General features: G+C 39.9%; 1 protein-coding gene across 2 annotated transcripts in view; it reads left to right on the top strand.

Moving 5' to 3' along the window:
- The first annotated feature begins 1754 nt into the window (after positions 1–1754).
- The window catches only part of LOC109033572 (uncharacterized), a 186413-nt gene continuing 176055 nt past the window's right edge, over positions 1755–12112 (top strand). The window contains exon 1 of one of the 2 annotated variants that reach the window (XM_072299884.1): positions 1755–2215. In XM_072299884.1, the coding sequence (XP_072155985.1) occupies positions 2057–2215 (159 nt within the window). In that variant the 5' untranslated portion in view covers positions 1755–2056. The remainder of the gene's footprint in view (positions 2216–12112) is intronic. The other variant, XM_072299885.1, reaches the window with a different exon arrangement.

Raw genomic sequence — 12112 nt, 5'->3', positions numbered from 1 at the left:
ATTCCAAACATCTGACTGTATCTCAAGTATATGTCGGAAATATTTATCAAGGTCAGAGTTTGTGAATCCTTGGCAGCAGTTAATGAATTTCCCCTAAGTAACAACTTCGCTCAACAAAGTTTGGTAAGTAAGTACAGCTCAGATCCACCATCGTACACATATAATTACATATTAGTTTAAACTCAGTGCGAGTAATGTTTTGAGGGTAAAGTGTTCTCTATTCTCCAACATTTATTAGCAGGGGTGCGAATTGCGCGGAGGCTGAGAGGTACTTGTTATTTTTCTAGATTTTTCAGATTTGCAATTTTTGTGGAATACTTACTGTGACTTTGGCACACATTCTAAAATTAACAAGAAATTCCACAAAAGTTTGATCAGCGCGTTGTGCTGACCTTCTTGCGAGAACCTAGCCCGAAGCTGAAAATTGCAGAGGCATGAAACAATGTTCACTTTGGTTTGTGAGATTTTCTTATAAACTTGGCATCCTCATATTTGTCCGACTTTTACCAAAATAATCTTGAAATTATCTCTCCCATCACCACATAGCAACAAAATTAGCATAAACATTCTTGATAAGAGGTGGCATAGTATCCAGAGACCCCTGAGAGTTTTGTATTAAATACTAATGATGCTCCTCTGGCAGAATTAAAAATTGACCATTCTAAACTACATACTCATATCAACAGCTCTTGCTGACAACAACCTGCTACCTTCATCAACTTAATCTGAAGTTTAGAATAATAGATAAGCCGCCAACTAATGTACTATCATTTCCATGCAAACAGTCAACCTTGTATTTATTGAGGAATGATAAATACAGTTTTTACTATGCCTTAGAGTTCTTACCATAATTCTTACCATTTGGAGTCAGGAAATAAAAATAATTGCTTCATTGTTTGCATTTTTATTGGCCAACTAAGTTCACAGTGGAACTTTCGTCTACTTGGTGTTAATGAAGGTAAATATTTATTCTTCTCTTATTTGGATGAGAATTACCTAGGTACATCAAATAGGTATGACATACTGTGACACTGGGTGCCGCTACTAGGTACTCTACTTATATTTCAACGATACTGGAAAAATTCATAACTCAGGTAAGGGCGTTATCTTGCAAGCTACAGAGCTAGTAATTAGTCATATTTCGATCCTTTGAGATTCTTTCATCATTCAGAAATAAAAAACTAAATTCAGCTGGAACAGGCACATTTCTAGGAAGGAATGTGACGGATCATTTATATCTAATTTATATCTCATCGTCATCTCATTTATCAAACAATGCTTCTCGTCCTCATCTTGTTCTAATCTTGTTGAGAGCAGGCGAAGATTTGAAATGCGCGCTACAGATTCGGTAGTCGCCTGGCAAAAGTGGTACCCGCCTGACGTCACAAAACTTCAAGATGGCAACAAAAATCAAACTGGGACAATAATCAAAGAAAAGGACTGTGGTGGTTACAAAGGAATACCTAAATGATCATTCATTTTTTCGAACCCTTATAATTTAAAAAAATTAATTTGAAGTGAAGTACGTATTTGGAGACTTTACACTTTACTGGGAGAACATCCAATGCCCAGCATGAGCATTGGAAACGTCATTCGTGAACTCAAAATGACCGACTTTTTTTTATCACCTCACTGGTATCCCCCACCATTACTTCCCGCCACCTTACATTTTAAGGTTGCCAAATTAGTGGAATGAATCATGTAAATTACTAACTGCTTAAAAAACGATTCAGAATGAGAAAAAAGTTTACCATTCTAGCCATTTTTCAGGAAAAAATTCCAGATAAGTATAAAAATCCAAAGATTTAACTGCATCTCGTGTTGAATTTGATCTAGATTAATATATATACTGGTATTTGACTTGGCAACGTAAATTTTCCTACCGATGAGTATTGAGTCTCCGAAAAGTATCAGTAGTTGAGGCACGTAGTGGCGACGAACTAATGGCAGATTCGTCGCGTCGGGGTTATTCGTGTGTTTATACGGTGATAATGTGCGAGTTTTCCCGATATTTTTAGTGCTTCTGTTCTGTGTTTGTGAGATTTTTGTGTGAATTATGGCGGACTTAACAGCGCCACCGTTCAGTGACATAAAGCGTCCTGAGGACGTAGTGACAATGGCTATGAAAGACAACTTAAAGTTCGGTGTTCTTATCGGCTTGATCGAAGTTGGACAGGTGTCAAATAAAGAAGTCGTCAATACTGTACTTCATTTGGTAAGTTTTCCATCCTCAGACACTTTTCTTGATTTTTGATCACTGCAAAGGATAAGCAACTCTACCTCCCCCCCATTCGAAAAGCTTCCCAAGTTTTGGATCCTTAATCACCATCCCTAGTGTATGCATTTCCACTAGCTTTTTCTCAGACTAAGAGAAAGCTGTAGGAAAGTTTTGAAACTTTACATAACTCTTCAGCAGACCTCAATGTGATGTTGAGTGCATCGTGTGTCATTCCAACAAATCACACTGACAGTAAACTTTGATGTTAATGGATCTTGTTAACGATGATTATAGTTTCCATTCTTATTCTGGTTTTCTGAGAATGAGTATGTAACAAGTATTTTCACACAAACTCCTCCGAGAGCACTGATAAAGAGTAAAACAAAATCATGTGAAATTTGATGAGCCAAAACCAGTCACTCTAGTCCGAAATCAAAATAACAAATGATGAAAAAATTTTCAAACGGAGCTCAGTTCATAGTCTCCCTCTTATCCGGTACATGTTTCAGTTTACATGAGACACCATCAAATTTCAGGGAATCTTGTCCAACGATAATCCACTGCGCAGATTTTTATGACCCTCTTTGCCTCTGAATAATGAGCAAATCATGTCAAAGGGTCACATATACTTACATACCTAATGTCTGGGTCTAGAAGCTTAAGTACTTAGCTGCAGGGTAGGAAAAAAATGTTGAATCTCAGGATTCTTGATCGAGAGATGTCACACTAGAAATTGCAGGGGCAAATAGGGAAGCCGGCTCTGTCAGCTTGCACTTTTTCTGTCTCGCAAAGTCTTGGCACCCTGGATAATTAGTTTGTATTAAGTCTGTGACTTTTTACTATTTTGCAAAATTTCTTGAAAGTCAAGGATGCAAACTTGAGAATTTCAGTCGCTAAAGTGAGGATTTGAATGCTTCTTTTTTCTGGAATTTTAATTTCTGCAGCTATTGTAGATGTTGGATTGAGCCCTCTCCTCTGAACCTACATCTCTAGCTGTCTATCTCAAGAAGAAAGGGAAAAAGCCTCCTTCTTAGTATATCCTTAATGACTCCAGACAACCCAAGGATTAAAAAAAACCGGACGGAATTAGCAGGATTTTTTACGCTCTAACCACACAGTTGTCATTTACCTTTGATGTGACAATGATCAGGAGATCGCATATTGCCGAAGGTAATTTGATGACAAGCGCAGCCAAGATTTTATTGCAGTCTTGATGAATTTCTATTTGTGAGCAACAAACTCAGGTGTGCAGAGATAATTTTCCCTCTTGATTCATCTTTCATCTTAGGATTCGTTTTCCTAAGTAGGGGGCCATTCATTCGCAAATGATGGCAGGTAGGTACTCTGGGGGGTAAATAAAGGGGGTTCTAGGTTTGCCCGACAAACCCTTTTAAAGGAGGGTGGAAGGGGGTGAGGGTACTTCACAGTCGGGGAGGGAGGGGCAGGGTTACAGTGAATGCCGGAATGTGCTTGAGGAATTTTTCTCTAATTTTTTTGTTTTCTTTGTGGGAAAAATGAGAAAAAGAGAAGCGCGTTGATACTGATACTTGAAATATACTTGAAATATTTCGGCTCATCGAATACTTTTGTTGCACCGAGAGTGAGAAAATGTTTCAAAATTAAGTAAATTTTGAACTTGAGACTAAGTAAGGCTATTAGAGAATTTTTAGGAGAAAATTTTAATGCTGCACATAAAAGTGCTCGATGAGGTTAGTATAACTGCTTCTCTAATTTTTGTATGTTCTGAAAAATTTGAGAAAAATGGATTTGAAAGTGAGAAACGTTACTGCTTTGTGTCGTCATAGGGCGGCAATTCACCTATCATATCCTATCCTATCCTATTCTATTCACCATTCCTATTTTCACCCTTGTATTTTAGCAGATTAGGTAGTTCCATTCTGTCGTAGCCCCTCCAATGACTGCACTTTTTAAAAATGAGAAAACTCTCCCGTTTTTAGCTCTGAGCACTGAGCAATGACATAAATTGAAATGATATTTTCAATGAAATTTCAACGATTTTTCAAGGGCTGCGCACTTGCAACTAGCAACAATTACTTATCCGAGAATTCGATAAAAAACACTTCAAAATTTGACCCACAATTGTTTTTTTTTTTTTCAAAGTCAAGATTTTATACTGTTTTTATGCGTTTCATGGCATACTGAGAAAATGCATGAAATTTTTCATAAAAGTTCATGACCTCACCATGAAATTTTGCCTTATCGCCGGAATCGCACGCTGGATTTGGCGGCTGAATATGGAAGTCAACAGTCATCGCTCAACGGCTGAAATTTCGCAAATTCGAATTATTTTCATCCAGATCTGTATCAAATCCATTCGAATAGTTCAGATAAATCCGACACTATCCGATGGTCGCTGAGCCTCGGTGCTGAATTTTGAGGTCCAGTTACACGATCAAATTGAGCCATCAAATTGGGCCTCTCATTGGTCGCATCCTCACCTCAGGTCTTTTACCACCAATCAGAGCTTCAATTTGATGGCTCAATTTGATCGTGTAACTGGATCATTGCGCATCGGGCAGCACCAACTAACAACCATCGGGCCGCTGACTCCCGCATTCAAGCCACGTTCAGCTCCCACATTCAGCGTGTGATTCCGGCTTCTAGCTCTGAGTTCATCCAGTGGTTGTTTCCATTCATGAATAAAATCGATCAAATCACAAACACCTGCAGATTCTGCATTTTTGTTCCGAAAAATTCTCCACACCTCTCGCGCACGGGAGGGAGAGCAACCGAGAGGCACTCACCCTAGAGATACCCCCCCCCCCCCCCCGGACGATGTTCTCTCCAGGTTCACCGAGGCGAAGACGCGAGGAAAATTCAAATTAGCGCCCGTCAACGCTGGGCAGCGGGGCACCATGGAAGAGGTCAGCTCTGCATCTGCCCGAGGCATCATCCTCCGGGCTCGTCCCTTTTGTGAAACATCGCTAAACAAGGAGTACAAGGAGTTGCCGGGCCGCTGACCTGTCCGGGAATTTTTTCCGGAAGTACAACCCCCCCCCCCCCCTGCCCCGCGGCCCCCCTCTCCCCCGGTGAACCGCGGACCGCGGCGGCGAAGTCACCCACCTGTCCCCTGACGTGTCCTCGCCGGGCGTGATGCAACATTTACTAGATTACCTGCCGCGTCGGAAGTGGGTTGTCACATCGGCTCGTCCCGGGTGTTTTCAACGGGGTTGAAGTGCACGATTTGGCAACGCGGCCGGGAAATTATCCCCAGAAAGTTACCCCCTGACGGAAGTTATTCCACTTCGCTCATCGTCGCGGAAGGATTTCTCGGAACTCCGCGCGCCGAGTCGCGTTGCCGCTTGTACACGGTTTTCCCGACGGGTGTAACGTGTTTTTTACCTACCTGCAGCCGGATTGTTGAAACTTTAACTGGGTATGTCGGCACGATAATACAAGACAAATCCCTATCTGCGCCGTGTAATATACACTGGAAAAAAAAAGAAAAAAAAAACACATTGGATCTAGAGTCCAGACTCTTAAAAACGTCCACAAGAAAAAGTACTCTTGATTCAATCAGAATCTAACTTAAATCAAGAACCAAGCCTCTTAATTTAAGCGGATTTCGTTTTGATTCAAGCAAAAATCCGATTGAATCAAGAGTATTTTTTCTTGTCAATATTTTCAAGAGTCTGGACTCTGGATCCAATGTGGTTTTTTTTCCAGTGTATGAATTTTCGACTCTTGTCATGCCGACATTAATTTCAACAATCAGGCTGCTGAATGGTGAAGGGGCAGATTCGAGGGATGGTGATTATGGTATTCTGGTATTCTGGCGTCCTTGAGCAAACACCGAATGAGCGCTCGAACATTTTCATATTTCCCGCGATAGAATATTAATTTTTTTAGTGAAACTATGTACAGTGACAAGTTCTTGAAAAATCAATGGAAACTTTTGAAGTTGATGAATTACTTAATGATTTTTTTTTATTTCAAGAAGCTCCGTACTTAAAATTCTCAGTGAAAAAAATGTTTTTGAGAAATCGCACTGCTATCTTCTATCTTCTGCAGCCTTTACTCATTTAACGAGAGAAGATATAGGCTTCCAGAATTCAGACGAGCTCTTAACTATTCTTGGCGGAATTTCTTTGAAAATTTTACCTAATTCCCTCTCTCTGAACGCTGCCCAATTGAATTTTGAACGCATGCACCATTGCATACCCTGGTAAAAATTGGCAGTAGAATCTGTGTTCCAAAATACCATAGACCTACAGCCGGCTGTAAGATTTCCAATAGCTTTCATAGCCGGCAACACAATTTTTTATGGCCTTTTATAGCCGATGGTGACTAAGCAACGGCCTGGCGATAAAATGTATGCTAAATGTTACTAATTACGGATGCTAGGACTCAGTGAGTTTTTGGACTACCGCTCTCTTTTTGGGCCGTAGTATCTTGATTTATTTTGCGAGGAAAGCTCCGTACTTTTGAAGGATGCCTGCCATTCCTAACATCTTGGAGCGCCTGCGATTTCGTATGATACTGTGCAATACCTCTGGTGTGAAATAGTTGCTTTAAGCGCCGTGGTACGTTGCGGCGCGGCGCGGCGGGCGGGCAACCAGCGCGAAACGCGCATTGGCGCCTTCAAACCTAACAGGGATACTTCACGCATTGCGCAATGCGTGAAGTATCCCTGTTAGGTTTGTAGGCGTCAGTGCGCCGCCGCGCGCCGCTCCGCTTTGTGTTAGGCTCTAATATGTAATCTCGTGGAGTCAGTGTTTTTCAACTCATGACTTTGAAATGTTTGCACACTCTGTATGGATTATTCTCATTCTAATTGATGAAAAAAAATATGTAGTAAAGGAAAACATAATGTGCATTTTGTAAATATTAAGGTGATTCCGTACAAACTTATAGATTTACAAAGCACACGAATTTCTACACAATTTTTTATAGCCTTTTATAGCCGATGGCGAAAAAGCAACTGCCAGGCGATAAAGTGTAAAGCCCGGCGATAGGAACTATAGCCCGGCTGTATAATTTTTTATCGCTTCGTGTAGCCCGGCCGTATGATTTTTTCCACTTTCTACAGCCAGCTATATGATTTTCTATCACCTTCTTCAGTCGGTTATAAGAACTCCTATGGTATTTTGAAACGCAGCTCCTATCGCCAATTTTTACCAAGGTAGAACTCAAATATTGCGGTTTCATGTCAGAGCTCTAACGTGACAAGAAAAACGTTATCTATAGTGTTCTTAGCAAGCAAGTCGTGAGTTTGAGGGCAATTTGGTGTTTTAGTTGCTTCTCAGTCAAAATTTTATGACAAGCCCTTAAAATTAGGAAAGAGAGTAGGTGAAAATAACTGGCGAGAAAAATGCACGTTTTCTTTCAGAACCTTTTTTAAGTCCCCAGAAAAACTGAAACTTAAAATTGATTCACGATTCTCTTGCTAAGAAGAACGGCAGCCATTGTGACCAAATTATTATTTATTCCAATTTATATTCAATTGAAGAATTTACGATGAAAAGACATGACCTATAAAAAGTTTTCGTGACTGGTGTATTGACGAGCTCACGTTTTGGGTTTCCAATTCACAGTTTGAGTTTTCCATGAGAATCCAATGCCTGTGGATAAGAAAAAATTGAAGAAACGCAAATGAATGCTAAACGGGTGCTTGTTAAGTGGATGCATTTAGATGACAAAAAATACACTCAATAAACGATGTGTAATCATCCATACTTCATACCATAAACCAGGAGGTAACACTCGCATTGTGTTACCACTCCAAGTGTGAGATAAGTTATGCTCGCCCACTTCAGCCATTGAGTGTGATAGATTAAGGCAGGACCGAAGAGTTTACTTGAAATGGTTGCGAACCGAGGAAAAAACTTCGGTTGCAAGGACCGAACTTCGGTTAGTATGGTAGACCAAAGCTTTCGGTCCGAATAACTGAAGATTTTTCTCTGAGAGGGATCGAATTCTGTTTAGGTAGGTAACGTAAGTTTTTGGTACACTGAAAAAAAATTCTCGGCGTTTTTACCAGGGTCCATTGGTACCTTTACCATCTCACTTTCTTTACCAATTATTGGTAATTTTACTAAGACAGACTGGTAATCTTACCTAAAAACCGGTATTTTTACTGTTTTTCAGGTAAGAATACCATTTTTATTGATAATCAATTCCCGGTAACTTTCCCATTTTATCTCGGTAATTCTACCACAGTCGATAAAATATATTGGCGTTTTTACCAAGATCCAGTAAAATTACCGAGAAAGTTCAATTATTTTACTGAGATTCTCGGTAAAATTACCAATTTCATAAATGGTAATTTTACCAAGAAAAAACTGGGATCAAATAGAACCCTGAATTCTTGGTAATTTTACCCTTTTCTTAGTATATACATCGAGATTTTTTTTTCAGTGTAAGGGATGCGGTTGGGATCAAGGAGTTTGAGCTTTGAACGGAGTTTGATATGAGCATCGATTCATATGATTCACCAAATTTTTCTCTTCAGATAACTGAAATTTTTGGTCACCAAAACCGAACTTCGATCACAGTAGTCTAAGTTTTAGGTTGCCGTACCAAAATCGACTCTCCAAACATTTTGTTTTTTTAACAAAGACTTCGTTTACCTAAATCGAAGCTCAGTATCTACCTACGATCAAATATGAATTTTATCTGAACCTGAAACTTTGTTAGGCTGTATGAATTGAAGTGCAGTTGGCCGAACCGAAGTTTTTTCCCTTCATGTGGTAACCTAAATCAAAAGACTGAGTATGTTTTATTTTTTTCTCTTTAACATTGTACAAAGATTGTATTCTTGACATAGCGTCCCTCGCAAATATAAATAAAAAACGGCCCTAACCCGATTTTTCCCAAAAATTTCACTAAACAAGTTCATACACTGGACCCTCCAGTTTAGATTTAGGTTTTTACTCTCTCCAGCAGGCCGATCATTGAAATTGATGGACAAAGAAGATGTAGGGATACGGAGGGATCCTATCAGTGGAAGCGGGCGGTTGCAATGAACTGAAAAGGTAACAGACCAACTGACGGCAACCCAAAAGAAACTCTTCAGCTATACTAGTCCCTTATTTGCCCCCTCAGTCTATTTAGGAACCACACATTTCAACCAACAGGATCGCTCCATACTCCCTGTGTCTTCCTTGTCTATCGCTTTGCCTATCAATTTCAATAATCAGCCCGCAGCGGCTTAACGTCCACGTCAACTTTCAAAATGCAAATGCCACCAAGGATATTTGCCCGAGAGCCAAACCGTATTTTCGTGTACGCAACGGTAGGTAAGCACAGAGTGAGTGAACGCTAAAGGAAAACAAACATTTAGCCGAAAATTATACAAAAAAGGGAAAAAATCAATAGATGGGCGCGACCGACGTGGTGGCCGAAAATAGTGCCGGTAATTGAGAGCCGATACGCGAGAAAATACTGGGAATCACGCCATGAGCATGTTAATGGAATCGGTTTCAGAGTGGCATGCATACATAAATTAACTTAAGCGCACCTCTGAAGCGGTGCGAATTTTTGTTGCCATGTAGATTTCTCTTTTTTACTTATTTACACAGGATAACCGATGGAGAAATTTGGGAACGCCTCTAAAAATTTTCCCCTTTCTTTGGAAACTTCGAACTTTTCTCTTCGCATTTAAGCCACATTTCCCCTCTTAAAAAGTGTTATAAAATTGAAATGTTAAAGCTATGCATCTTGAACATTTTTAGTTTTTAGGACTTCCTCAATGACCTTAAGTTTTTTTTGTGTGTCCTTGGAAGTCCATAAATTTTTTCAAGAGTGCGAAAAATCTGCGTAAGTCCTTAATTTTGCTAGGTAATTAAAACTTCTGGAAAATTTTCAGAAAGTCCTTAATTTTGTAGTTTCGAAAACTGTCACAAACCCCAGGTGTTTTTTGTTTTCGGAATTTGGCGCTTGGATTTTTTTTTTTTTAAATCAATATTATGATTTTACCTTTTAAACGTGATTTCATGTCCCGCGCAACTGATAAGTCTGAAGTCCGTCCAACATTGAGAAAAATATTTGAACGTGTACAAGAAAAAACGAAAATTGAAGTACCCTTCCTCGTGGAGGGTCAAATAAACCCGAGTCCAGTACCAGCACTGAACCCGATTTCAAAATTTTCCATTTTCGACTTACGGGAGTATCAATCTCGACCTCGTCGTAAGCGTGCATTTGTATTCGAGGCCAGAACATTAAGTAATCAAAACTGACGAGTCTGGAGCCCCATCTGGTGGCATTTGAATGAACGACCTGGAAATGCACGTGTTTCATTAATGAATGAGCTTTTGGTCGCCGCGGCTCCGGCTTGCGGCTATAAACGAGCCTGTCCAGCGACTGATTTAATCAACTCCAGAACTACCCCAGTTTTCTCGTGGTCGCCTCTGTTCGCTTATTCACTTTCCACCCTCTACGCCTCCCTCTCTTCGGATGAATTTCGGTGGCGGCGCCGTTGTGGAATGTACTGTGTACCCAGGGATGCAAGAACAGGGATACAAGTTCTTGAAAAGTCAGGGAATTTTTCAGGGTGTCTACATGTCCATATTTTCCGGAAAGTCCGGAAATAGTACTGATTTTTCAAGGGCGGTCCGGAAGTACTAAAAAAGTGCGGACATTTTGCAAGGAAATCCGGAATTGTTTTCGTTTTTGTCGCAATTTGAGCGAGAAATTCAAATTTTTGAAATTTTTCGAATTTTGCCAGTTGAAGGTATTGAAAAAGTACTGAATTTCTTGGGAATGTACTGAAAAAGTACTGTTAAAGTACTGATTTTTGGCCAGCCTGTTTTAGTAGACACCCTGGCCTTGAATTCAGGGTGTCTATTGTACGGAAAAAGTACGTATACACTGAAAAAGCATGGATCTCGGAAGGAAGTAAGGCAGAGGGACGGATTTTTGAAAAGGCACGGAAAATCGAGATTTTCGTGGTTAACTCTAAGAATTAGCCTCGGGGGTATGCAAGTTCGTAACACAATCCATTTATGAAGGTCCTGGCACAATTCTTCGTGTTTTTCGGTTTATTCCTTTGTCATTCCATCATTCCGATTTCCCAACCCGAATACTGTTAAAAATGCCTTATTCATAACGTTTTTCAAAATATAATATTTTCTCAGAGGAAATTTGGCATTATTCGAATGATCATACGGCGCTTTTACTTAACACGCACTGGTAAAAAAAATAGCTTGGATCTAGAGTCCAGACTTTTAAAAACATTGACAAGAAAAAATACTCTTGATTAAAATGGAAATCCGCTTTAATCGAGAGGCTTGGCTCTTCGATTCAAGGAAAAATCCGATTGAATCAAGAGTTTTTTTTCCTGTCAATGCTTTTAAGATTCTGGACTCTTGATCCAAGCTACTTTTTTTACCAGTGCGGCGGAATACCGTACCCGATTCTCGCACCCACCAATTTTTTCCAGTAATGTTTTTCTCGTAGTCTTATTAATATCTTGTAGATCATTGAAAAGAAGAGTAGGGGAGAGGGCAATCTCCCATTTAAACCCATTTTCTCCTTTGTCGTCCTATTGTTTATTTTTTTCCCGTTAACAATCCTCCCTGGTGCATCGCAGTGGAGTTTCGCTATCCTGATCTAGCGTGTCGCGTACTATGTCCTCAATAACAGCTAAATCTTCAAAACCACTTGAATTCATCCGTCACATATCTCAAATGAAAATAACACACAGCCGGCCCGATAACAGCTATCTCACTTCCACTTTTCCCCCCTTCGTTTTCGGCGAAAAATATCTCATCGCTGTTGAAATAAAAACGATTTGTTCTTGTTTCTGACCATGCACTATTTCCGCTAGTATTCAGAAATCAAATAGAGTGCCTTTTAACAAGATGTATTTATAACCTCAAAAACTACCGGATCACTCAAAGTTACTCCACTCGTTCATTCGCATAACCTCCTTTA

The sequence above is a fragment of the Bemisia tabaci genome, chromosome 4 (genome assembly GCF_918797505.1).
Source record: "Bemisia tabaci chromosome 4, PGI_BMITA_v3".
In the NCBI taxonomy this organism is placed as follows: Eukaryota; Metazoa; Arthropoda; class Insecta; order Hemiptera; family Aleyrodidae; genus Bemisia; species Bemisia tabaci.
Note: the sequence above shows the minus strand (reverse complement) of the source record. Positions and strands in the feature narration are given on the sequence as shown.